Source organism: Ctenopharyngodon idella, chromosome 12, assembly GCF_019924925.1.
Source record: "Ctenopharyngodon idella isolate HZGC_01 chromosome 12, HZGC01, whole genome shotgun sequence".
Classification (NCBI taxonomy): domain Eukaryota; kingdom Metazoa; phylum Chordata; class Actinopteri; order Cypriniformes; family Xenocyprididae; genus Ctenopharyngodon; species Ctenopharyngodon idella.
The window spans coordinates 18,355,875-18,383,873 of NC_067231.1; the positions used below are offsets into that span (position 1 = coordinate 18,355,875).

Here is a 27,999-nt window from a genome sequence, read left to right on the forward strand (position 1 = left end):
ATATATATGACCCATGTGCAATAAACATTAATTGTCACCATAAGTAAAGGTAGGAGACCTAAAATTCTATCTTGAGTCATAAAAATCTGTAGAAATATTTGTTAGTGTCTGTGGATAAAAAAACTTTATTAAACGTAGTCTAAAATGAGTGAATAGAATATCAGTAACTTATACCTTGTCAAACCGCTGCCAGCCAGGCAGTGAGAGAGAATTTTTTTTAAAAACTAGTTTGGAAAAACAAATATGTATTATAAAGTTCCGTGCAAACAAGTCATGGGTTTGTTAGAAATATAAAAACAAGGTGAACTTTCAGCAACGGCTGAGGTATCTGTGCTGCAGAAACTGCCTCAGAAGCCTGCAGTGAGTCAAGTGCGCGCTGAAGCACGTCTCGCGAGATGTCTATTCGCTCCGCAACTTGGTCAGCAGTCGTTCGTTCCTCCATTTCGCTGCGTCGAAAGTCTCCTCCCCGCAACCGCTAGATTCAGCGATTCCGGACCCAGTCTCTCTCGGACCGTTCTTTAACTTGATCCTACGAACCTGCCAGTACCTCACTGGGTACCGAGAGACAGTTTGGAATAGTCTCAACACGGATTGAGTACGATTTGAAGCGGATGGCGACTCCTTCAGCGAGAATTTAGTAAAAGAAAAGTGCTCGGAAATTTCAGGTAGGTGGGAACTTAAGATGGCGGTGGTGAGAGGAGGGGGGAATGCTGGGGAGGAAGTGATAGGAGAGGGAGGGGAGGAGGGTAATGGGGTCACTGGGGGGGGGGATTGTGACATGGCGGGACAAGTTGACTTTCAAGCGATCGGGTGCTAAAAGTATGGGTTTTGTAAGATTATGTACAGTACGGCCTTTATTGAACTGACTTGATTTGGATCAACAGCACATTTTATCATTGCAACTACCTCCGTATAATCTACTTTAAATGCAAAATATAGAATTGTACCCAAATCCTTAGCAATTCAGATGGGTTCCTATTTCCTTTGTACCGCACACTTTTGAGAGGACATGCTGGAAACGAAACTGTCGTCTGTCACTGCGAATTCAACAACAACCAAGTTGTTATATTTGTGCGTTACTTTAGCCTCTAGTGCGTTTGTTTATTGTTCTTATTCAAAGCGGTTTCATATAAAATGTCATATTAACCAATGCATTGCTATGAGTCATGAAGATACAACTAATTCAGTATATAGTAAGCATGACAGACTGTAGAATTGTTGACTGTAGTGATGGAAAGTCCAACTGATTTCTGCGCATCAGTTCCTTCGAACAAAGAACCGGCTCAGGAACCGACTCAGTGATTCTTTGTCATCCAGCGGTCCCTTACATGCTCTAAAACTTCCCCAATAAAGCTATTTGTATGCACATTTTGCTGTTTATTACCTTTTTCTTATTACCGTTGTAATTGCAAGTTATTTGTAATGTCAATGTATTTGGAACCTAAATATAATTTTGCATACATTAAATAGTATTAAATGCACTTGTATTTCCTGTCAATGATTTTACAAAGTTTTTAATATAATGCTAAAATGTTATTTATTAAAATTAAAAAGCGCAACTGTTTCGTATCTGTTGATCGAACTGTCATACAATTACATAACGTATTTTTCATTAACAGCCGAATATTAAACTAACTTTCATTTCGAAAAGATCCGACTCAAAAGAACGACTTGTTCGCGAATCGGGCATCGCTAGTTGACTGGCATTTTTGTCTAGCGTGACCCCGCGCGGTGACGTCAAGACGTCGTTCCTGTAATGGGTGTATAAGAAACATCAAGCAATATATTTGTTTATTGACAAGTCTAAAACTATCGATATGGCTAATGATGAGTTATAGTTTGTTCTTGATCATTGCATAACTTCTTATGGAAGCCGATGTGTACACGCGCGCTCTTTGCCCGAGCAGTGTGTTCAGCGCGCGCGTGAAAGCTTGAAACGGTGTGTGTGTATTTATATTTATATCTCAATGTGTTTGTCTGAGTCAGATAGTTAGATAATAACAGACACCCTCTCACATACTATTACACAAACAGTCAAAGAATTTAGTTCCCTGTCATTTAAACACCAACACCATTAAATGAAACGTTATCGTGTCGGCTCCATTGCAACGTCTATAAGCTATTAGCATTGCTAGCCTTCTAAAGGCCCATGTGTGTGCGACCGCCTCATGTATACAAAACTGCCGGCTGCGTTTGTTATCTGTATTCGGTATTACACGTTAACCGCCGTCCTATCTTCTGAAGTTTATGAGCACTCGTAGGAGAATAACGTCCGAACAAGCGGTAACTCGTCGCTAGCTGAACGTGAAGCACCCGCACTATTGTACTGAATGAGACTGTCCGGCAATATATGTCCGGCTATACAACAGTTTTTCTTTGTAACTTTTAAGTGATAAGGTGTGTGTGTTTTAAAAGTTGTGAGCAGTTAGTATTCTTGTTCAAAATGACTTCATTTCGTTTTGTATATGCTCGGTAGAAGCCGGCAGTTTGAAAAAAATAATATTAGCGATATTTACTTATGATTTCCTATAGTTCCAAAAGAGAATAACTGTCCGTAAGTCTTTAGATTCAGCCAACGAGAAACACCATTTTACCTGTGTTTGCTCTGAATTATTTGGCTGCAATAGCATTTTAACTACCGACCACGTAGAATAGATAGCATTTGAGGAAATTAGTTCTTCTGCAGCTTAATTCATCTATAATTTTCGTTCTAAGAAAACACGTTTTTCTCTCTATTTGGCGTCATGCACGTGTTGTTTTTTCAGGATTGTATATTTGATGTTACACATAAATGAACAAATTCATGAAATTCACTCCAAATGTTTAACTTTAGACCCTCAGATGCAGCGGTACCCTTGATCTCAGCATCCTGGAAGTGGAAATCACGGAAGAGACTGCTTCATCACATACAGGTATTTATTAAGTTCATTCCTTTTAAGTTATATGCAGGCCCACTTGGAATCTGCAGCTGTAGTAGAATTACACACTTTGCACAGAATTGTAATGTCGTCACTCATATAATTCTTTAGATCTTTCACCCCGTGTTTTTGTTCTCTCAGCTTTGATAACACAATGTTTAAATACTGCTTGGCAAAATTTCTCTTGCAATTAAGCACAGAAAATTTTAAAAAGTCAACAGATTCCACATAGGCGTTTTATTTTTTTATATGTTCATCTCAACATGCGTGTCATGTATTTTTGCATTTTGTTAAGGGTTAGACATGACATGTCTCACTGTTCTTTCAGGTTCAGTGTGTAGCACTGCCGGTTCTGAAGCAGGACAGTCTGGGGAAGAGGCGGTGCAGCAGCGCACCTGTCCGGCAGTGGCTGTGCTGGGTGGCACCTCCGCGGCTGCGCAGAATGTGGCCGGGCCACCCCAGCATGCCCTGCAGCCAGTCGCAGCTGCCACTCTACCACCATCATCAGTTGACATCAGTACTGGATCTCAGCAGCAGAAAGGAGACTCAAAGGCTGCATGTAAAGAACAGACCATCGCTCACATTCAACGAAACAGCGGCATCAAGGAACCAGAGGAGATATTGGCTGTCCAAAGAGGACTGGTGTCAGCTATTGCTAAAGACTCACAAAAGCTTACAGACGCATTGGAGGGTCAGACTCCCTCAGACAAACTTTTTGAGAGAGGGACTGATAGCATTGCGCAAAAACAGGATTTCCTTCACGGGTGTAACACGGAGCAATCAAGCCTTGCATACAGGGAGATTGATATGGCGGAAGGATCCAGCACAGGCCACTGCCAAGATTGGAGCCAACACCCTGGAGATGCAGGGGGTGTCTCTGCCCCTATTGAGACAGAAAAGGGACCCTTGCCTCCAGAGACAATCAAATTGGACTACAAGTACATGTGTGGAAAGCACACACCTGGAGAAAGCCCCTGTGACCCAAGAACAGAAGTCATCCCAGCAGTCTCAAGTGCAGTACAACAGACAACAGACAGAAATGTGGAGCAGCTCCAAACAACTCCCCCTTTTCAGACAAATCAGACTGCCACCTCATCTGCATTTGGCGTCCCACAAGAACAAAGTACGACAAATTCAGCGAAGTGGGCTTGTAAACTTGACTCTAAGGAGGCTATGGAAGATGTCACGCAACATCTGCCTAAAACAAACAAAGAAGGTGCCGTTAGTCCAGGTAGACAAACCTTGTCAGCTGAGGGAACAAAACAAGGTATTAGTGGAAATTCTCTTTGCTCAGGATATTCATCAAAACAAGGGGGGCAGCACATTACCCCTGAGAGTGGAAATAGCATGCCAAATGACTCCGATAAGGGCGGCTGTTATCCCCCAGAGGACTGCAGTAAAACACAAAGGGCTACGCAAAAGACAAGCCCCCTTCCTAAAACACCTGGCGGGCCCACCCCGCCTGAGAATACACAGTGTGTGCAGGAGCTAAGTTCTCAGTATGTACATGTAAGTGAAACCCCCAAAATGTTTCAGTTGGGTAAAGAGACTAGTGCAAGGGAGGGACAAGTCAATGAGAAAGTCCCTGTTGATGGAGATTTGTGTTGTAATGTGGCTGCTAAAGAAGTATTTCACAACATTTCTGTTGATGAACCAAAGCTGTCTGGGCATGGGACATGCACTGACAATGTACAGGTCCCTATTGTGAATGAAAGGTCACAAGTCGTGGTTTGCGACTCTTCTGATGTGATTTTGAAGCAGAATGACAGTGCCAATCGAATAGAAATATCTATGTCTTCAAATCACCAACAGGATAGGAGCATGCTGCTCGCTCACACTGAGAACTGTGTGACTTTAGAGGGGCTAGAATCAGATCAGCCAAATCTTTCTGACTGTATGGTCCAACAAGTACAAGAGTCCGTTCCAGCAGATCATAAACTCTCACAAATTCAGATATGCCTGAATGACACACCAGGTATCGTGAATGTGGAAGAGAGGCAGGAAGTGAGTGCAGAGGCTCTCAATGCTGTCAAGGTAAAAGATTTGATTGACGTAGGTATTTTAATGCAGCCAGATTTGGAGGATACTTGGCTGGTCGTAAGTGAGATAGACGGGCAGTCTGAGCATGCAGAGATGGAGGTCAGCGAGGAGTCTCTGGTGCAGTGCCCTGAAACCCAGTCAACTGTTGCTCTATATGAATGCACTGTGCCCTGCTTTACATCAGCTGCCATTCACAGTGAAGTTAAGCTGCTGTTAACTGACAAAGAAGAGGAGGAACCAATAGAAACATTGACGCAAGGCTTACAAGCCCAGAGTAATCTAGGGACTCATTCTGATACACTCAAGCCCACAAAAGATTTAACCACCATACCTTCTACCCAAAAAGAAGGATCTATAATTGTCAAGCAACATAATTCAAGTCCCACTGATCTTGCAAACACATTGACAGGGTTAACGTCCACAGTGTTGGATGCCACGCTTGACTCTGTGCAAGAGCAGCAAGAATCTGATGTGGTGAAAAGCACACAAGGTGTGTCATTAATTTCATTGTCTTGTGGCACGATTGACCCAAACCTGTTGATCTTAAAGAAGGGTGACAACCCTGCCCTTAAGCATCCTTCTTCCCTGTCAGCTAGGATCTCAACCAATCAGAACTCCCCTGTCCAGGCTGGATCCCCCAGTGATGGATTGAATAAAGCTTCAGAGTGCCTTGCTAAAACTGATACACTTGCATCTCCCACAGTAAAGGAGGATGCCACGTTACATGCTGACTGCCCTGTCTCAAACACTTTCTCTCAATCCTCTCGGACTCTTTCCACTTCTAATGTACTTACACAGAACAGATCTGTGAAAGAAAACATAAATAAATCAAATAGTTCTGTCAAGATGCTTCAAAATGAATTCTCTGCTAATACTTCATCAACTTCAGTACAACTCCATAACTCACAAAGCCGCTTTCCTCTATCTGCTGGAGATGTGTGGGGTACTGTATCCAGCGTTGTCCCAGAGGGGAATCAGTTTAAACAGTCATCGGCCACTACACCATGCCAAGATTCAATGTCTTTGGGAGGTGAACTGGAGTTGGAGCAGCAGCAGTCACCGGACAAACTTTTGTCAACAACGCAAGATGCTCAACACTCCATCCTGGAGCCACTTGATGCTTCTGTAGAAGAGAGCAGCGACGGAGAGGTTGACAGCTCTATGGAGGTCCAGAATGAGGATAGCAATGCTATGCCCAGTCCAGCAGCAAACAAGGTAAAAGCAACCGAACTATTAACTGTTATGACTTGAACAATGATGTAGTAGTGATTTCAAGTTTTTTTTTTTTTTTTTGTACGTGTTTAGTCACAATGAAGGTATCAGAGGTAGTCAGCAAAAGTGTTTTTATAATTCAGATCTTTTTTAGCCTGTACACAGTCCATAACAGTTTCAAAGCCATAGTCTGATGCTAGTGCACTTCTTGGCTGTATATTAAGCCATGTGTGTTTTCCAGCATGAGCAGAGCAGGACAGACAGACAAGGCTTGTTATTGAAGGTAAGAGGTGTCAGGCATCCTTCAAATCTGATCGTTGCAATCTGATGCGATGATCCTGCTTCTTACAACTAGTGGTTGACCGATATAGGTTTTGCAATGGCCAGTATTGTTATCTGGAAGGCGGGGTGCCCAATTTATTTTAGTGTTATTTATTTTTAACAAATATGCTGATATTAAAGTGAACACTTATTTTACCAAATATTTAAATTCACAAAAAGGGGGAAAATAAAACTTGCGTTTCATCAGCCAAGCTGGCATGGTTTCTGAATGATGCCAAAAATCTCAAAATGGCCAGCTAATTGACGTGGAATATATATCGGTCTGTCACTGTTTCAACTCGGTCACTAGCTTAAATTTTCTAATTTTTTTTCCAATTATAACCTGGAAGGAAAATGAGGGTATGAAACTGTTTTATCATTCAGAGTAGCATGTATTATTTAGAAATAAGGAGAGAGGTTGTAAGATGTTTGCTCAACAAGATGTCCTTGTAGACTGGCTGTTTTTATAAAGCTCTTTTATCTCTTCTTGGGCACTCTATCTCTCCTTTGTACTCTACGCTGAATAATGTTGTGCAGTCACGCAGTCAGATACACTGTTTTATTTGTCTGTCCCAAGGTTTGCCAGTGGATTGCAGGCAAGGTTACAGCAGCCTCTACTCCTTCCTCCTCCCCCGTTCCATGTCCATCGCCATCTCCCTCATCCGGTGACTGGATGCGTTCTCACACAGGCAGAGCCTCACCTGTACAAAACTCTCATGGCAAAAACATGCCCTCCACTTCCTCCCAGGGTTCTGGTGGCTGTTCTCAGTCAGAGCAAACAACCACCCCGAAATCCACCCCGAAGCATACAGACATGGCAGAACTGGCAAAACATGTGAGAGAAGGACAAATTTCATAATTTACTGTCTGAAATAGTGATTGGCGTTCATAATTGGACTTTATTCTTGTTTTTGTTTTGTTGTTTTTTTTGTTTGTTTTTTTTACTTCTAACAGGAAGCAGAAATAGAACATCGTACCCTTGCACTAAAACGTGAAGGTTTCTGGTCCCTAAAACGCCTGTCTCGTATAACCGAACCAGTACGGCCCAAAGTTCATTGGGATTACCTCTGTGAGGAAATGCAGTGGCTCTCTGCAGACTTTGCACAAGAGAGGCGATGGAAAAGAGGAGTGGCTAGAAAGGTAAATGTTACATTTAGGCTATCCTATTTGAAACATGCTATTTGTATTTTGAAAATGGAGCATCTCACCAGTCTGAACTTATTTTCAGGTAGTACGGATGGTGATGCGCCACCATGAGGAGCTGAGGCAGAAGGAAGAGAGAGCGAAACGCGAGGAGCAGGCCAAACTGAGGAGAGTTGCTTCTTCTATTGCCAAGGAGGTCCGTGCCTTCTGGAGCAGTGTTGAAAAGGTGACTTTTCAGGGGGTTTTTGGACAAAATTTCTATTGTACTAGACTATAAATGATTCACATTTTAACTGTTTCCGGCCCATTGCTGTACACAGGTTGTCCAGTATAAACAACAGTCCAGACTGGAGGAGAAGCGGAAGAAGGCCCTAGATCTCCAGCTGGATTTCATTGTGGGTCAGACAGAGCGTTACTCTGACTTGTTAAGCCAGTCTCTGCATGCTGCTCCTGTACACAGTTCAGACACTGCAGCTGTCTCCAAACAATCACAGCTGAATGCTGTTGATGAGGATGGTGAGGACTGACTTTTGTTTTACTGTGTTGTTGTTTAGATCAAGTATCTTGGAACTAGGGCTGCCACTAATAGTCAAATAAATGTTAGTCGACGAGAAGAGGCTTAATTGACAAATTTTGTTAGTCGGTTAGTCACGGGGAAAAAAAACCCCACAGCTGAGCGTGCATTCTACAAGATGCTTAGGCTCTGTTGCGCAACAAATCCTCCACCATGGTCTTGTCAGTCATCTCGCTTTACTCTCGTCATGTGATCAGTGAACTGATTCCTGCTGCACTGTGTGTGACTCTGCAGCTCGTGCTGGATGAGCAGAGCAGACATTTACAATAGTTTACAATTGAAGCGACCGCTATAGAGACAGAGCGAAACGCGTCATAATCTGAAAAAAGCAAAAAAAAAAAAAAAAAAAAAAAGCTGTTTATAAGCTGTCGACCCAAAAAACAAGCGTTTAAAGACTAAAAAGTGGATACAGGCGATTGAGACAGAGCGCGACATGTCATATTACTATGAGAATTACGCCCACTGGAGGGTAACGTAATTAGCGACAGGGAATATAATATATAAAACTGACATTTGGATATTTAACTTAACAGTGACAAAATGTTTACTGCACACGTAGGCTTACTGAGGCATACTGAGTGTCAGGATCCCAAAATGTACCCGTTCTTCCTGCTGATGCTTCACGTCTTATTGCCTGTATCCACTTTTGTCTCCTTAAAGACTGACTTTTACAGTTCAATAGCTTATAAAAACTTAGTTCTGGGTTTTTTAGCTTGTTTGCTGTACACCTTGTCACACGGCAGCTTTAAGGCATTGTTCTGTTTTTTGTTATAAGTCAGAAATGACAAGGAGGCAGCCTCACGCAATACAAAGTCAATGGAGATGGTTGGATTGTTTTCCCCCCGGTGTGGGCGTGGCCTAAATGCGCTCTCTCTTTATCCAGCTGAATTAAATGGTTTTTATTCCTATAAAAAAAGCAAAATGACAGTGGAGGCGGTGCCGTGGTGGGCACTGTATGTTAATTTTACTCTCACGCTCTGTCATGGCGATATTGCGAGACAGCTTTTCACTCGACAAGAAATCTCATCACATTTTAATATCATGTGATCTCATGTCACGAGATCTCGTCACACCCCTACTACTACTTTATGCATGTCATTGCTATATATATATATATATATATATATAATATATAAAAAATCAAACCAAGTGGGTTATGCTTAAATTATGCTAGATTAAATTTGTTTAATAGATGTATGAGGTCAGTTCCACAGAAAGACTGATAGTTTAAATGCAGTCTTAATTTTAACAGTATTTAATGTTGCATTCAAAACCTAGAAAACATTTTATTTCTTTATTATATTAAGCTTTTGTTATTCTCGTTTGATATTTTATGTAGTGCAATGGTATTCATTGATTTTTGAAAAAAAAAATCAATTTAACCTTGGCTCAAGTGTCCAAATTCTGTGGGGCCACTGTACACACAAAGATTGTACTTTAATAAATTTAGTGAATTAAAAATTTGCTCTTGTGAGTTTTTTTGTGTGCAGTAGGGTTTGATATGTTTTTGAACACGATTCAGGAAATTCTTGTTTACTCTTTGTTTAGATGTCTAAATTGTCCCTTTTCTGCTGCAGATAGAGACTTTGAGCCACCTTGTGAGGAGGAGGATGATGAAGAGACCATAGAGGTAGAGGAGCAGCAAGAGGGGAATGATGCAGAGACACAAAGGCGAGAGATAGAATTACTGAGGGAGGAGGGCACTCTGCCTTTGGACCAGCTACTCAGTACTTTAACTCTCCCCCAGGTACAGCGATTTCCCAGAATCAATTCCAACAGTCACATACACTAATTAATTTATGTAGTAGGGCTGCACAATTAATCGAATTTCTAATCGCGATTACGGATGCCACGATTTCACGATTACATGAAAAAATATCCACTTACATTATTCTGCGTGTTTAAGAGGTGTGTTTAGAGCATGTTACGTTGCGAGAGGCGAATCACGACTACTTCAGAGTATAAAAGGTCTAACCCAGCACAAAAGGAGCTACCAGTGACGTAGGTTTACGCTGATATGTCGAACGCATGCGAAACACCAGGACCTGCCATTTTTAAAAAGTGTGTACACAGCCTATATATTTACTCTACAAACTAACTCTACAAACATGGAAAACAGTGATAGATGGACCTCTCAAATGAAAAAGAAAATCCAGCGTGACTTTGAGCAGACCAAGCAAAACATGATTATGTATTTCTGCTAAGCTAGCGACATTGGGCATCAGCCAACCACACAGCAAAAGCTAATACTTTTTCATATCTTGTCTACTTTCTTTGTATAACAGTTCTATCTAATAACGTATTAGACAGGACTGTTAAACAGATCGTAAACTAACGAAGACGGAGAATGTGAACACTGTGTGCTCAGGATCTGTCTGAACTGTTCTCAGCACTGTCAAAATAAAAGTCCGCCGTGCCGTCAAAATAAAAGTAACAACAAGAAGCACAGTTTAGGTCACTTCAGGCCCTAGGGAAACATTAGTTCTCGGGGAACCACACTGGTGGCTAGTTCCTATATCTAAGTTCCAAGAATAACCCGATGCAAAAGCCCCTATTATTATACCATGCATACGCTGACTTTTTTTTATTATTTAAAAAAGAAACCAAACCAATGTGTAGTTGACATTGGAGGTTTAATGCTATAGAAAAACAATAAAAAAAAAAAAAAAGTGTTCTCAGCTTGTTTTTTATTTTTATACAAAAATATGGCATGCAGTTGCTTCAAACAATGGTATAAAGCTATTCAATACATCATTCAATGTAAATTGTGATAATCGTAATTAATAATCGCAATTACAATTTCAAGGGAATAATCGACAATTATGATTTGTGTCATAATCATGCAGCCCTATTACGTAGCCATTGTCTCATAGTCAGAATTCTCTGATTAATGTGGTCCATAACTGTTCACATCAGCTGATTCAGTATGGCATCATATTTTTTTCAGTTCTCACATATTTAAATAGACTTATTTTTCCTTGCACAGGTTGTTGAATCTGAAGAAGAGGCCTCGGATGCTTCATCTTCTACAGTTGGAGATGAAGACAAAGAATTTAGTGCCAATGAAGAAGATGGTTAGTAGAGGTTTTTTTTTTTTTTTTTTTTTTTTTTTTTAGATTGGCAGACACTTAACTTGGGTATCCTATTGATTTGAACAAAGATATAACTTAAATTATTCTGTGCTTTGCTTCAGCGGAAGATGAAGAAGACACCATTGCAGCCCAGGAAGTTGTTGAAGGAGAGGGAGACCATGCAGAGGAACTGGATGACCTTGCTAGAGAAGGTAAATGAAATAATAAAATATCCTTAAAGGGATAGTTCACCCAAAAATGAAAAATATCTCCATGATTTACTCACCCTCAAGTAGGGTTGGGTATCGTTTTAATTTTAACGATTCCGATTCCGGTTCTGCTTATCGAATCCGGTTCTTATCGATTCTAGATTCCGATTCCAATATTTTTTTTTTTATGGAGAGAAAAAAAGAGCAAATAATTTAAGAATAATGTTTTTACCTTTTATTCTTGCCACATTTAGGCTATAACCAGTAGGCTGTAACTGTTTTTGTACCTGAGTGTGAGACGCTGCTATTGCTAAGCTGTATCTGGTGCTTTAGGACTCGCGGCTGGGTTAGAGTTCACATTTTGTTCAAATGTTTCCAGGCGCGCCTGTATGCTTTTCAGAATGCCTCAAGCGCAGGTCATGTGACTAGAACCAACCGATCAGCTTCGGCCTTTCCGTAATAACATCAAAAGCTCAGCCGGGTTTTATTTCTCATCTCCATAAATATATCTAGTAAAGCTAATTCAAGGGCTAGAAATCAATTAATCCTTTGCTGATACTTCCTCGTCATCTTGCAGAGCGCAGTTCATGTTTGCATAGCAACGACAGACGCCACTGGAGCGAAAGCGCTTTGGAAAGGAGGAGAAAGTTTAAGAGCCGCGCTTTCCACGCGTTTTTAGACTGGACATGTGAATGGCCCCAAACACGGTGCATTCCTTCAGATTAATACCGTGTTGAAGCAAAAGTCAGTGCCGATTGTAATGAACTGCGTATGTGTGTGATGAGATAAGGTCCTTGTCGCAGGTCCTAGCAGAAAGATACAACTGTAAAATGCTCACTGCTGTTCACCGTGCGAGAATGACTGAAAAAAAAGTCAGGAATTGATAAACAGAATCGAAATGCGCGCATCGTATCGAATACCCGGTTCTTTGAAATTTGGAACCGATTCTAAAATGGAACCGGTTCTCGATACCCAACCCTACCCTCAAGCCATCCTAGGTGTAAATGACTTATCTTCTTTCAGACAAATACAGTTGGAGTTATAAATATCCTGGCTCTTCCAAGCTTTATAATGGTAGTGAATGGGGCACTGTATTTTGAAGCCCAAAAAAGCACATCCATCCATCATAAAAGTAATCCACACAACTCCAGGGAGTTAATAAAGGCCTTCCAAAGTCAAGCGAGGGGTTTTTGTAAGAAAAATATCCATATTTAAAACTTTAAACTTTATAAATTAGCTAAAATGTAATTTAAATGTAATTTATTCCTGTGATGGCAAAGCTGAATTTTCAGGAGCCATTACTCCAGTCTTCAGTGTCTCATGATCCTTCAGAAATCACTCTAATATGCTGATTTAGTTATCAGTGTTTAAAACAGTTGTGCTACTTTATATTTCTGTGGAAACTCTGGTACATCTTTGAATAGTTCAAACACATTTATTTGAAATATAAATCTTTTGAAACATCATAGATGTCTTTGCTGTCTTTTTTATCAGTTTGAATAACTAAAATAATAAAAGTTATACTAACCCCAAACCTTTGAATAATATAACAAAGTGTGTTTAATTATGACTTAAGCAGTAATTTTTTGAGGTCAAATTGTCACTTGTAGTTTCTTTATTTCACAGGGGAGATGAGCATGGAAGAGCTCTTAGAAAAGTACAGAGGAGCATATGCCTCTGATTTTGAGGAGCCCTCAGCGTCACCAGATTCCTCAGAAGAATCAGAGGGAACTGAGGAAGAGGCGGAGGAAGAGACAGAAGGAGAGGACAGTGCTGATGATAGTGGCTCCTCCTCAGGTGAGCTGAAATTTATGGCAATATGAATTGTTGTATGAAGTGTCCAAATACCGCACATCATTAACTTTTCCCACTGTGATCCACACAATATTCAGGTTCCCAAGCGGCTGTAGACAGTGACGAAGAAGAGGAGGATGAGGATGTGCAGGAGAGTGATGATGATGAGGATGATGATGATGGAGGAGAGGGAATGGAGGTTCTGCTGAGAGAGGGAGACCATAGTCCCACTGTAACAACATCTCCCCGACCTAAGAAAGAAATCAGCCACATTGCTGCTACTGCTGAGAGCCTTCAACCTAAGGGATATACACTGGCAACAACAAAGGTAGTAACAAACCCTCAGAAACAATGGCTGAAGAACATATAGTTTCTGTTTATCATTAACTGCAGTTGTTTGGTTTTTTTAATATAAGGTCAAAACACCGATTCCATTCCTCCTTCATGGTACCTTGCGTGAGTATCAGCACATTGGACTGGACTGGTTGGTCACAATGAATGAGAAGAAACTCAATGGCATACTTGCAGATGAAATGGGGCTTGGAAAAACCATCCAAACCATCGCTCTGTTAGCTCATCTCGCTTGTGTAAAGGGTAAAAAGTCAACATAAATACATATTTCCCTATGATGTGTGTTGAAAATATAGTGGATATATGTAGTTTGACAAACATTTTCTCTGTTTCTCTTACAGGTAACTGGGGTCCACATCTGATCATTGTGCCCACCAGTGTAATGCTCAATTGGGAGATGGAGTTGAAACGTTGGTGCCCAGGATTCAAAATCCTCACCTACTATGGCAGCCAGAAGGAGCGCAAACTCAAGCGACAAGTAATGAATACAATAATGAGCATATTTATTACAAATTAAGATCTTTTTAAAAAAAAAAAAAACACTTTTACAAAGCTCTCTAAAGCAATTGTGTATTCATTTAGCCTTTCAATCCTTGTGATTTTAGAATTGTTTTTCCCTTTTTTATCATTTCTCAGGGCTGGACCAAACCCAATGCTTTCCATGTTTGCATTACCTCGTATAAGCTAGTACTGCAGGATCATCAGGCTTTTAGACGCAAGTCTTGGAGGTACCTCATTCTGGATGAAGCTCAGAACATCAAGAACTTTAAGTCCCAGCGCTGGCAAAGCTTGCTCAACTTCAACAGGTACTACTTGTATAGTCATTTCTATGATGCACTTGATAATTTATCGCTACAGGTCCCATTCTAACTTTCATTTCTTTACGTTTTATGTGCAAAGCCCATATAATTATGAGAATGTAATGAGTTTATTTACTATTTTTCCTCGCAATTCTCTGTCTTCCTTGCAGTCAGAGGCGATTGTTGCTCACGGGTACCCCTCTCCAGAACAGTCTAATGGAGCTTTGGTCTCTTATGCACTTCCTCATGCCGCACGTTTTCCAGTCCCATCGTGAGTTCAAGGAGTGGTTCTCAAACCCGCTCACTGGCATGATTGAAGGGAGCCAGGAGTACAACGAGGGCTTGGTCAAACGACTTCACAAGGTAGTACAAGTTTATGAATTGTGGAGGACATTTTAGTTGATCTATTGCATTTATGGATGTAGCACAAACATAGTTCCCATGTTTCTCTTATGAACTTTGTGTTTGTAATATTATAGGGAAGCATTTATGCATTTGGCTTTACATAAGTTTCCTTTATCTCTCTCTCTTTCTAGGTGCTACGACCCTTTCTGCTGCGGAGAATAAAAGCAGATGTGGAGAAACAAATGCCCAAAAAATATGAGCATGTTGTGCGCTGTCGACTCTCCAAAAGACAGCGTTTTCTCTATGATGACTTCATGGCCCAGGCCTCGTGAGTAACCAGGGCAAGCAGACATGGGTGTGGTTGAGGGAGAAAAAAAAAGCCTTTTTACTTTGAAGATAACTTCCAATCTCAGGCCTTGGATGAAAATTAATTGGCTAATTTTGTTCTTACTTCAGGGAGGATTTTTTTTCCCCCCTAACTGTTTGTCTTTTTTTGTGCCCATATACTCCCAGGACACGAGAGACTTTGGCCAGCGGTCATTTCATGTCTGTGATCAACATCCTGATGCAGCTACGGAAAGTGTGTAATCACCCTAACCTGTTTGATCCAAGGCCTATACAATCTCCCTTCATCACAAAGGCCATTGTCTATTCTACTGCTTCACTGGTTCAGCGGGCTCTTGAGACCTCACCATTTGAGGTAAAGACCAGAAATTACTAAACTTTCACCATCCTCTAATTTTGCTTGTTTATCTATAATAGGTGTGTCCAATCCTGCTACTGGAGAACCAATGTCCTGCTGAGTTTAGATCCAACCTGCCCCAACACACTTGCATCAAAGTTTATAGCAATCCTGAAGACAGTGGCTGTGTTCAAAATCAACCTATACCCTAATATATTGCACTGTTTGAGGGGACAGCCATTTGTAGTGCTGTCCGAAACCACGGTCAATCCCACAATGCACCTCAATAACAAGTGTATACCCATGCACTGTGAGTATTGCACCGAATTAATTCCCATGTCTTGCCAGAAGATGCCGCCCGCAGCATTTCTGGTGTACAGTGTCACTCACTCGCTTTCATTCACTCATTCCGTGGACTGTATTAGTAGAATAATGTAGGGAATAGTGAATGAGGGAATATGGAGCATTTTTGGATACAGTCTTGATAAGCTGGTTCAGGTGTGTTTAATTAGGATTGGAGCTAAACTCCGCAGTGTGGTGGAGCAGGACACCTTTGATCTGAACCCTTTATTATTTTCTTCTTTCTGAGGATAGGGGTGGGCAGTATTCCAGAAATTACAATGTTTTGTGAAAAGCACTATACAAATAAACATTTTTTTTGTTGATTTTAACATCAGTTTTGTTTTTTGTTTTTTTTAATCTTGACTTTATTTGGGACACTTCCAGCTCTGTATTTTTACATTCTTTCATGTTTTTTCCATCATTCCCATAACAATGAAATAGCCCTGTCCATTGATCACATTAATGTATAGCTAAGGTGATTTATAAATGGAAAAAAAAATCTTTTTTTGGTTTCAACACATTTCTGTGTTCAGAAATTTTTTAAAGTTAATGCTTGTATGTTTCTTTTTCTTTTCTGGACCCTCAGTGAAGGTTAATTAAAAAATTATATTATTTTCAAAGCGCTGTGACTTGTCCATGTTTGACCTGGTTGGTCTGGAGCAGCGTGTGTCTAGATACCAGGCAGATGTTTTCCTGCCTCAGAGGAAAGTGACACATCAGCTTATTCAGGAAATCATGGAGTCCCCTGATCCTCCTCCCAGACCGAAGCCTGTTCGCATGAAGGTCAACAGGTATGTTGTTTGAAATAGTTAAGCACACAATTCTGATGTATAATATATATGCTCAAGTTAAATAAATGTTTTTTATATTAAGACTTATTTTAATTGTGATTTTGATCATATCTTTTAATAAAGTTTTGGCATATGCTTGCTTCTCTTCAGGATGCTCCAGCCTCTTCCTAAGTCTGATGGACGTTCAGCAGCGAATAACCCACGGTCTGCGTGTCCTACCACCATCGCCACCACAGTTCAGTCACCAAAGCCTCTAATCACAGAGGTCACCCCTTCCCAAGCTCCCTCCCAGCCAATACCTCAAGGTCAGCTCAAGGGGCCAAGCCTCACATCCTGATCAGCAAGTATCTGTCATGTGATGGTGTAATCAGGAAGAGAATAACTTTTTACTCTTATTTCAGTTTGTCCTGTTACTCCTGTCACTACTCCAAGAGCTCCAGTGGCTCCTAGTAGCGTCCCTTCTGCCCCTGCAGTCAGGCCGCCAGCCCCCCAGCCAGTGACTGTACGTCCCTCAGCACCCTCCAGCATCACAACTGTGTCTGCACCCCCTCAACCACCAAGCAACATTATGACTCAGAGGGTCCTGCTCAGTCCAGATATGCAGGCTCGTTTGCCATGTAAGTTAATTACATCAGACTTGTTTCACTTCATTGTTTATCGGCATGAAACAGTAGCAGCACATTGTTAAATTATTTTAATTTATCTCCCACATGTACAGCCGGTGAAGTTGTGAGTATCGCTCAGCTGGCCTCCCTGGCAGGCCGACCAGTGTCGTCCTCTCAGGGCAGTAAACCAGTAACCTTCCAGCTACAGGGCAACAAGCTCACACTCTCTGGGACTCCGCTGCACCAGGTCCCTGTTCCTCAGCCGCGACCCATCCAAGGTATCCACTGTCTTCCACATAAATAGATAAATAATCTGCTTGTGGAAATAGTCCACTGCCTGCTTTGGATAGGTTTCGCTTTTCCTGCACGCCTTTAGTCTTTCTGTGAGTGTTTGGTGTAGTCTATAGCCTAACACTTTCTTCTGTGGTTGTGCCCTTTAGGAAATGTAATGCATCTGGTTTCCAGTAGTGGGCAGCACCACCTTATTAGTCAGCCAGCTCAGGTGGCAGTTCTTCACACAGTTAGTCAGACAGGTAGCAGCTCAGCAATTCCCCACCCAGCCAGCACAACCCCAACCTGCTCTGGACTAGCATTACCTTTCACCGCTACTCAAGGTACTGGTGCTGTCCTTGAGTTCATCCTTGTTTGGGTACAGCCTGTATCCTGGGTACCAAACTACCTGTTACTCAGCAGAGCATGTGCATGGGTATTCTGGCTTTGGTTCTTTTTTTCTAACTGCATGTGACAGCTTATTTGAATGGTTTGTTGGCTACTTACTCATTAGGTCCTGTTGAATGAAGGTATTTGAAATCTAAAAAAGATAAATGCAAACAGCACTGCAAATATTAAGTCAAATGTTGTAGAGGTTGCATGAGGTTTGAAATGGTTTGATTTGGTTTTCATTTTTATTTACTTGTTCATTATTTTATGAAGTGTGTATTAAACTGTTCTCATTTCAGAATTTTTAATTTCTAGTTTTTAATTTTGTTCCTTTAAGTCTAATGTATGCAGGTAAAAATGTATAAAGTTTCAATTGTCCATTCTTTTATAGAGTTAAAAGACTAAAGAATTGCACTACCATTCAGTTTGGGGTCAGAATCGTTGTTTTCTTTTGGGAGATATTAACCTTTTATTCAGCAATTATGCGTTAAATTTATAAAGTGACAGTAAAATCATTTATAATGTTACAAAGGATTTTTATTTCAAATAATTTTTTTTTTTTTTTTTTTTTTACTTTCTATTCATAAAAAAAATCCTGAAAGAAATGTATCAGTGTTTCCACACATATTAAGAAGCAGTTTTTCAACATTGATAATAATAATGTATCTTGAGCACCATATTGAGCATAATAGAAGGATTTCTGAAGAATCACGTGACATTGAAATATGTATATGTATATAATGGAAATATGTATATAATGGATGCTGAAAATTCAGCTTTTCCATCAAAGGAATCAATTACATTTAAAAATATATTAAAAATAGAAAATAGTTATTTTAAATTGTAATAATATTTCATAATATTACTGTTTTTCTGCATTTTTAATTAAATAAGTTCAGCTTTTTTGAGTGTAAGAGACTTTTTTTCAAAAACCTTTAAAAAAAAAATTACTGGCCCCTAAACTTATGAACAGCAATGTATTAGATAATGCGAGACATTTTATTGATAGCTCTGCTACTGTAATCAATATTCTGGTGCCCAGTCGAACTGAACTTTCTGTCCAGGTTAAATACTTGTGTATTTACTAAACTCTCTCTTTTTTTTAATTCCAGTCCCAACATCCATGGTAAGTGGACCCGGAATTGTAAAGATTGTTGTACGACAGGCACCAAGTAAAGAAGGAGGGTCAATCCCTACTCTGGCCGTGCCTCCTTCTCCTCGCCCTGCTCCTCCTCAGTCGGTCACCCTTCACCCACATGGCACTCCAAGCCCTGTTCTTAGAGCGTCCGCTGCTTCTCAGCCTCCACACCGGCCTCCGGTATATGCTGCTCCACCCCGAACTGTTGCTTCCTCCCAGACACCACCCACTCGTCCTGTGTTGAGAGTAGTACAGGGACCAGCACCACCACCAGCCCCAGAACCACCAGGTAAGTTGAGCCCAGATGTGGTTTTCAGAATTTACTTGACAGAAGTTTAAACAATATATTAAGGAAAAAAGAATAAGTAGAATAATTATGCATTCAATACTCTGTACTTTTCAGTTACGAAGGCAAATTCATCATCAGTGCGTGAGGACAGTAATAATGATGTGATAACTTTGCGCATGAGCACACCTAAGCCCACATCCTCATCTCAGAGCAGTGGGTCAACATCTCAGCGTCCCCGCATTCAGCCGCCACCTCCACCACGTTCCCCCTTCTACATGGTAATAAATGGAGTGTTAATCTTAAATTGATTCTTAAACTCAAAAAGGAACATGACACTGTTTCTACTTTAAATCTCAGTTTAATGACAACCCACATCTAAGGGTGTAATATTTTGCTAATATAGATGTTTCTTAATTCAAGCATCAGTAACTACATCATAGTGCATTTAGGTCAATTTTCTGTACCCTTTATTTTTGGTATAAAAATTTGGTGACCCTGTTAGTTGTTTGTCTGTTTCTGTAGCATTCACTTATTTGTTACTTTGGTTCTGACAGTCATGGCTTGCAGGCAGGCGAAAGGCTCAGCGAGATGACAGAATCTCTCAAATTATGCGCATCAATGAGCTGCACTGCAATGCTAAGCCTGTGTATGGCCGTGAGGTGCTGGACTTTCTAACCTTCCTCCCAGGCCCTTGTCCATCTCCACCACGTCCTGTTGTAAACAACTGGAGTTACTCAGGTTATAGCTCCTGCCTGACTGCTCAATCACATCATACCAATAGTATTTTGGAAAAGAGCAAAGTCCTGACGGAAGCCATTCACAACTCAGAGGAGAGGCTTCAACTTCTCTCTGAGGTCATAGACAGGTATAGCTCACAAACATGCATAAAGCACTAAACTTTTATTTAATTTAGAAATGGAATATAAAAATTACATCTGAAAATAATAGTGTCACACTGTGTTTAAATGTGTGCCCTCATTCCACAGGTTCACTTTTGTCATTCCTCCAGTAGAGGCAAAGCCTATCACCATGCACAGCTGCCACCCACCTCCTTCCCTCAGATACCAGCAATCTGTTTTCTCCTCTGTTTTATCTTCCTATCTCTCCCCACTTACACACACGCTCCATCGCATCCAGTGTAACATGAGGACATATTTCCCTGACTTGAGGCTTATTCAGTATGACTGTGGTAAGTACTGGGACCCCAGAGTGTGCATTTTAGTATTTCATTGTACTTGAATTTACCATGTTTATACATAATAAACATATAACATTTGTGTAGTACCATAAATAAATATTTTATGGCTGTTCATCTGTTTAGGTAAGCTACAGACACTCCACCTCCTGCTTAGAAAGTTGAAGGCAGGAGGGCATAGAGTCCTCATTTTCACTCAGATGACACGTATGCTAGATATACTTGAGCAGTTCCTCAACTACCATGGGCACATTTACCTGAGGTTGGATGGAAGTACACGTGTAGAACAGAGACAGGTGAAATACTATTTCCAGTACTCGAATTGTGTGTTTGTGATTTTCATATAACTTGACTTAGGCAAGCAGAACAAAGTATGTGTTTTGTCTCTCAACTGTGACATTATTATAATGCTTGTCTACCTTTCAGGCTCTGATGGAGCGCTTCAATGCAGACCGTCGCATATTCTGCTTCATCCTGTCCACCCGCAGTGGAGGTGTAGGTGTTAACCTGACTGGGGCAGATACAGTAGTGTTCTATGACAGTGATTGGAACCCAACCATGGATGCCCAAGCTCAGGACCGGTGCCATAGAATTGGACAGACAAGAGATGTCCACATCTATAGGTAAAGGCAAAACTAAAAACCTTTTTTTTTTTTCTTTCATACAGAACCAATTATTATTATTATTATTATTATTATTATTTTTTAAATAAAATAAATGATTAACATTGAATAGATTATGCAAGCAAGTTTGACATTTAAATATGTTGTTTGTTTAGGCTAATCAGTGAACGCACAGTTGAAGAAAATATTCTGAAAAAAGCCAATCAAAAAAGGATGTTGGGAGATATGGCTATTGAAGGCGGAAACTTTACCACTGCCTTTTTTAAGCAGGTAATAGCAGCTTTAATTTTAATCTAGTTTTTCATAGTGAAATCCTAGCTTGAAATAAACTTTGGAAGGATTGATTGCATAACTGTCTCTTTCCCTCAGCAAACTATCAGAGAGTTGTTTGATGTGTCAGAGGGAGAGAAGAAAGTGGCTGAATTGAGCGTGCCTCAGTCAGATGATGATGAGTCCGTCAATAAACATACAACCACCATTTTGGAACAGGTAATTTTAAATATATTCGTTTGGTGTATTTAATGTATTTCTTTGTAAGAAATTTATTCCATCTGTTACAAACCACTGAAAATGAGATTTTATGTGTTCTTTATACTAGGCCCTGTGTCGTGCTGAGGATGAAGAGGATATCGTGGCTGCATCTCAAGCCAAGGCTGAGCAGGTGGCTGAGCTTGCAGAGTTTAACGAGAACATCCCTCTGGATGATGGTGATAGCCGGGACCAGGAAGAGGAGGAGCTTTCCAAAGCTGAGCAGGAAATCGCTGCCCTGGTTGAACAGGTAGTCATGATATTAATGCTTTTCTTTATAGAATCTTTTATTAGAATGTGAATTTACCTGTTTTTATCATAATGTACCTTTTTCCACTAAATTTCAATTATCCCTGTTCTTAACAGCTCACTCCCATAGAGCGATATGCCATGAATTTCCTTGAGGCCTCCCTTGAAGATATTTGCAAAGAGGAGCTGAAGCAGGCAGAGGTAACAATTAAAACAGTAACCAAGCTTTGATTACTTTATGGTAGAATAAACTTTTAGCAGTCATACCCACAACATTTATCTTGACTTTACAGGAACAAGTTGAGGCTGCAAGGAAAGGGTTGGATCAGGCAAAGGAAGAAGGATTGAAACTGCATCAGTCATCTGACAGTGATGAAGAGGATTCCGTACCTCCTAGTAACGAGGAACCTACTCCAACCCGCCGCCCTCGTAAACACAAAGAGAAAGGCGCTCCTTCTACAAGGGTCAGTGGCAGGCTCAGAGGGGCACCTGCTGACAAGATACCCCTAACCCAGCTGTCCCCAGAGAGAGGCAGGAGGGGGTCATGGATGAACTCTGAGCGCAGTATAAGCCAAACCCCTGGGTCCACACAAAAGTCACCCCAACACAGAGAAGTGCCTGAGAAACTTCGCAGTGGTCCGCGCGGGCGAGGGACAACCAAAGAATCTGAATCCCTCATGTCATCAGAAAACCAGACAGTCCAAACCAACCAGCAGCTCTCAGATTCAACAACCTTGTCCCCTGCTATGCAGGGCTCAGTCCAAAAAATTAGAAATGTGTCATCCCCCCACCTGCAGCCCATTTCCCCATCAAGCTCTGTGCCTTCAGCTGCTGCATCTCCTCCAATGGACAGAAACACTTGTGGCCATCAGTCCTCCTCTTCTGCTGCATGCAGAGAGGAGAGTGAAGAGCAGGGGGGAGAGACAGTGTCTGAAACTGTACAGTGTAGCAGGAGAGATAGGAGAGCCTCTGCATCATCAGACTCCATCTGTTCTCCTGAGCATTATTCTGAACAGGATGGTCAGCTCTCCCTTTCTCCTACTCTTGCATCACCGAACTCTCGCTCACCACGAAAGCGTCAGTCTGCTGAAAGTGAAATTCTCAAGGGACTTCCAGAAGATTCTCCATCAGCCAAGGTCCTTCGAAAGCTTCCAGGTCGTCTGGTCACGGTGGTGGAAGAGAAAGAGCCCAAACGGAGACGGAGGGGAATGAGTGGAAGTGGAGGAGCACACAACGAGGGTTCGTCAGAGGAGACTGAACAGGTAGAACCGGTTCAAGAACCAGCCACTCATTCATCTGATGGAGCAAGTCAAACTCTTAAAGACTCTCCTCCCATATCAGTCCCCACATCCTTAGCTTCTTCCTCACCACCACCACCACCACCACCACCACCACGAGAGCAGGAACAGGCCTCCTCTCCGTTACAGTGTAGTCCAGGGAGAGGGCACCACCCCTGTTCCCCAACACACCATTCACCAGATATGCCTGTCCTACGGAACTTACCAGTACGCCGAAGGCTTGAGACAGAGTCTCGAATGGCTGCACAGTTAGGAGAGCAATTTGTAGGAAGAGGTAGAGGGGTGGATCGGAGATCTGCTTTGTCACCAAAGAAACAAGAAATGAATTCAGACAAGGACAGTGCTGCTCAAAGTGACTCAAATGTCACCAATCTTATATCAGTGAAGCGCAAGAGGGGCAGGCCACCTAAAACACCCCCAAGGGCACCAGAGCTGCCAGAAGACAAGAAACCAGTAACCCAGAAAACCAGTCCTGAGCATAGTCCCCCTCACTCACCAAAACGGAAAAGGGGTCGTCCCCGTAAAGATTCCACCACAACTACAAGCTCATCACCATCTTCTCCTTCTACAGCTACTCCTTCCTCCCAAGAGCCTAATTTGTCAACGTCCAATGTTATGCCTGTGACTTTGCCTGCTGTCAGTAAAACTTCACCAATAAGCTCTCCAACACTCAACCCCACTTCACCCTCAAATGCTGCTGAAGTGTCATCATCTAAACCTGATTCAGAAACAAATCAATCCACTACGTCTGTTTTACTGTCCTCTATGCATAGAGACTCTCAAAATATGTCCTCGTCTACATCAGAACTTGTAGACTCACAAGGTGATACTCACACCAGTCCAAACCCTGTAATTGCATGCATTGACTCTGACACCAATACACTTAAAACTTCACACAAGTCTTCTACTGCAGAGGCCTCTCAGACTTGTACTGCTTCTTCCCTTACACTACAGCTTCCAAGTCCCCTCATAGAGCCTCTCACATGTACCCACTTATCCCCAATCCATGCCGAGAAACTTACCCAAATGCCTGTGCTTTCTGAGACCAGTGAAATCCCAGCATTTTCAGAACCTTCAGCTGTCTCAGTGACTGCTGTAGAAGCTGAGGAAAATTCAGTCACAACTAACCAGCAAATAGATCATTTGCAGTACTCAGATACATCAACTCATGTCACTTCACAACCCTTACACAGAACCAGTACAACTGCAAACTCTCCACAAACCTTTGTAGAACCCATGTGCAATATAGCTGCATCTCCTACTGCCACTCATCCGTCATCCACCCAACCTTCTCCACCTGCTTTGACTTCTGGGATTGAGCCAGAATCCTCCTCATCTAAATCAGAGGCACCAGAAGCTTCAGCTACACTGACTCTGTCAACAGTCCAGCAGTCCACACCTAAGTCTGATCAAACTTCTGTTCCTACCTCACAACTTCAAATTACAGCCATTGAAGCAGCAACAGATTCAGCACCTGTATCACACAAAATGTCTTCAACATCTTTACAATCTCCATCTACCGCTAATCAGACAACAACAGATTCTCTGTCAACATTCAGTTATACAGATGCAGATTCTTCTCCACCCCAAAACATGCCAGTGGCTGATAATCATGAAGGCCATTATTCATCCAAGGACGAGGTTGTAACTGAGGAGGAGGTTGTAACTGAGGAGACAGAGAAAATTGAAGTAGACAGTGTTGCTGAGGATGATGCAGGAGAAAATGAGGGCGTCTTATCTCAGCCAAAAAGAAGGAAATTGGATAGTTTGCCAAAGGAACAGACACCCAGTGCCTCAGGAATTGCCTCATCAAATTCAGATATTGAGACTCATGATGCTCCCAAGAGTGATGGACCTGTTAAGCCATCAGAAGAGGAAACAAGAGAGGACAGAGAGACCAGATCATCTGCCAAAAAACGAAGCGTTAGTAGACAAAGCAGCCAGGAGTCAGTCCGTTCCTCTTCCCCATCTTCTGTATCCTCCAGTGGTATAAGATCATCTCAGTCCAAAAAGGCTGGAGAGAGTAGGAGGCCTTCAAAAAGGAAAAGGGATGATATAAAGTCTGAAAAAGAGAAAACTGAAGAAGGATCTGACAAAAAGCACCAGTCCAACTCTTCCTCCTCATCTTCAGACTCTGAGGACTCTAATAGTACGAAAAGATGTCTGACAAGATCGGCTCAAAAGAAGTTGGAGAAAGATGGCATGATTTCTAAAAATGATGAGAGCAGTAATAGACAAAGGGGGAGATCAGACAAGAAGGGTCAAACCACCAATACCACAGAAGGGGAGTCCAGTGGTGAAACGTGTTCAAGAGTTACCCGGAAATCTGCAGGCCCACAATCCAATACTTTAGCTTCCCCTGAACCTGAGGTACTGGGCAAACGCTGCTCAGCCCTTAATGCTGCAGCCAAGCTCTTGGCAATGAGGGGAAGAGGGCCAGACACACCCAGTCCCAGCCCCAAAAATAAGACAGCTGTACAGCAAAACAGAGCACTGTCCTCTGAAAGAAGCAGTAAATCCAAGGGAAAAACAGGGCAGGACTCTCCTAAGATGTCTAACAGTAAAGCAGGGAGTGGTAGGCAAACCCCCAATCAGTCAACTGAATCACCACAGTCCTCATCTTCTGCTCGATCCACTCGGCAGCGACCGGGCAGCCTTGTTCCACCCTTGGAAACAGACAGGTTTAAAAAAGAAGAAAAGAAAAAGGCATCTGATCAGAAGGAAGAAGGTGAAGATGAAAATAGAGAGACCAGGTCTTCAAGAGGTCATAGTGCCTGCAGTAGTATAAGCAGCGAAAGAGGTGCAGGCAGCAGTAGAAGTCGGAGTAGCAGCAACAGCAGTCAGCGCACCCACAGTCTAAGCTCACAAAGTACAGAGCCTACCCGCTCCCGTTCCAGAGCAGCCTCCTCTGGTAGTGATACAGAGAGAGGCAAAAGTATACGGCGGAAGAGCGATGGAGGCAGAGACAGGGAGAGCAGGAAAGAGAAGAGGTCCCGGAAGCATGACAAACCTGAACTGAGTGCTGGGTCCAGCGATGGGACTCCGGACAGGGTTCTCAGGAGTGTAGCTGCACTGGCAGCCGCTCAGGCACGTACTCCGGCTAGCAACACACGCTCTTCATCCACCCAACACCGGCACTCCAAGACGTGATATGGAGTGGAGAAATCATCTCTAGGTTTAAACAAGGAGTTGGATGTGAATTTCAGTAAGGAGAGAATGCAGATTTTATGGAGGAAAGGGGATCAATTTTATTTAAGGCCATGGTTTAGCTGTGAGAGAAGACGGGGAAAGAAAGATCTGTTGCACATTGCAATTAGATCTGACCTCGCCTTTGCCACTCAGCTATCTTAAGTCAAGCCATTTACAGTGTGGAAAGGGTCTATAGATGCAGGACAATTATGAAGATTTGGTCACCTATTTAAAAATGTGTCCTAATAATTTGAGTTAAAACCAGAGAATATTTTACCCTACCACAAAGACTTTGGAACTTCAAAGTAGCTGGGCAAGAGGCAAGATTTATTATTTGTTCACACTATGTACTGTAATCATAAAGACTGGAAATACTATGTGAAGTATATGTTAGAAGATTGGTTGCATAGATTGTACACTTTTTACAGAGTTTACTAGTGCTGCAAATGGTATTGATGAGGAAGAAATTCATTAATGCTACATTGAAACGATTAGTGGGGATTGTATAATTGTAAAGTTTTTAGACTGCTGCATTCTGGATAATGTTTATCAGCTGTTTTGACTATTGTTTGTTTCAAGTCAGTTGATAAATTACAAAAATATCTTCTATATCTTCCAGGGTATGAAGAAGAGGGCAAGTCTAAAAATGAGATTTTTTTTTTTTCTTCCCCCCCCCTCTGCACTATGCTGGAGTTACAATTTGCTTAAATCACCTGTCTTGTGTAATGTTTCAGTCCATTACTTTTAAATTCTGCTGCTGCCTGCTTTTCCCCATTTGCACATCTGGAATGTCTCAGACATTGGAGGTGTGCATTGTGATTTAGGGTTTTTTTTGTTTGTTTGTTTTTCTTTTTGGTTTTTTTTTTTTCCCAGAACATCAACTTGTCAGTACATCTTTACTGGTACCTCACTGCATTTTGTAAGCTCTAAAGTATGTGTATCTCTTGAGCTTGTGATGAACCTTGAAATTTGCTTGTTATTTGCTTTATAGCAGTACAGAAATGGGAGACAACATCTTGCTATTTTTCTTATCTCTTTCCCAAAGTGTTAGTCATTATGATCATCTTTACACATTAAATTGTATTCTCGAACACAGAATCTAAACAAGTTTGAAAAAATGAGAGTGCCTGTTGATCCATACAAGGATCCATGTTAACGTATAGACGTTTGGTCATCTGTAGTGCTTCAAGTGTAATAAGCTCTTCCACCCTTCATCGTAACAACGCCATTTCTGTTTATGTGCAACCAAAACTGAAATAATTCCTCCAGTGAAAATTGCTACTGTCAGCTATTTTTATTTCTGGAGTATTGGTCCTTTCTTATGAAGGGACCGATGCTGGGTTGGTAGGATACACCTGAAATAACTTCGTAAGAGGAATATCTTATTTTTTTGCTGAACATTGGCAGTCAAGTGAGTTGTAAGATAGCTTTTCTTTGCCCTTTTTGGACAGAAAGATGTTGGGGGGGAGGGGGGGGGGGTGTATTTAGTAGAATATGGTGATGGTCTTATTTTCATTTTGATTTGTCTATTCTAATTTGTTACATTCCTTATGTTCCCTTGTAATTCCACATTGTTTTACTTGAAAGATTGAAACAAAAATGTAAGTTGAATAAAAAGACCAAAAATACACT

At 41.5% G+C, this 27,999-nt stretch overlaps 1 protein-coding gene across 4 annotated transcripts; it reads left to right on the forward strand.

The window, feature by feature from the left end:
- The first annotated feature begins 138 nt into the window (after positions 1–138).
- Positions 139–27,997, forward strand: srcap (Snf2-related CREBBP activator protein). Of its 4 annotated transcripts, none has more exons than XM_051913839.1 (34): positions 139–665; positions 2,834–2,912; positions 3,247–6,173; positions 7,069–7,326; positions 7,446–7,631; positions 7,720–7,860; positions 7,955–8,150; positions 9,786–9,955; positions 11,195–11,282; positions 11,402–11,491; positions 13,115–13,285; positions 13,381–13,610; positions 13,699–13,876; positions 13,975–14,111; positions 14,270–14,439; positions 14,604–14,796; positions 14,970–15,106; positions 15,292–15,478; positions 16,424–16,593; positions 16,744–16,898; positions 16,995–17,210; positions 17,312–17,476; positions 17,639–17,812; positions 18,971–19,285; positions 19,400–19,563; positions 19,840–20,150; positions 20,272–20,474; positions 20,607–20,776; positions 20,907–21,103; positions 21,259–21,373; positions 21,473–21,592; positions 21,702–21,881; positions 21,998–22,081; positions 22,174–27,997. In XM_051913839.1, the coding sequence occupies exons 3-34, from the start codon at positions 3,726–3,728 to the stop codon at positions 26,326–26,328; spliced, it is 11,874 nt and encodes a 3,957-aa protein (XP_051769799.1). In that variant the 5' UTR covers positions 139–665; positions 2,834–2,912; positions 3,247–3,725; the 3' UTR covers positions 26,329–27,997. The 4 variants fall into 4 exon arrangements, with proteins under 4 accessions (XP_051769799.1, XP_051769801.1, XP_051769800.1 ...); XM_051913840.1 differs by lacking the exon at positions 139–665 and adding an exon at positions 1,744–1,939; XM_051913841.1 differs by lacking the exon at positions 17,639–17,812 and having other exon boundaries at positions 140–665.
- Positions 27,998–27,999: the final 2 nt, after the last annotated feature.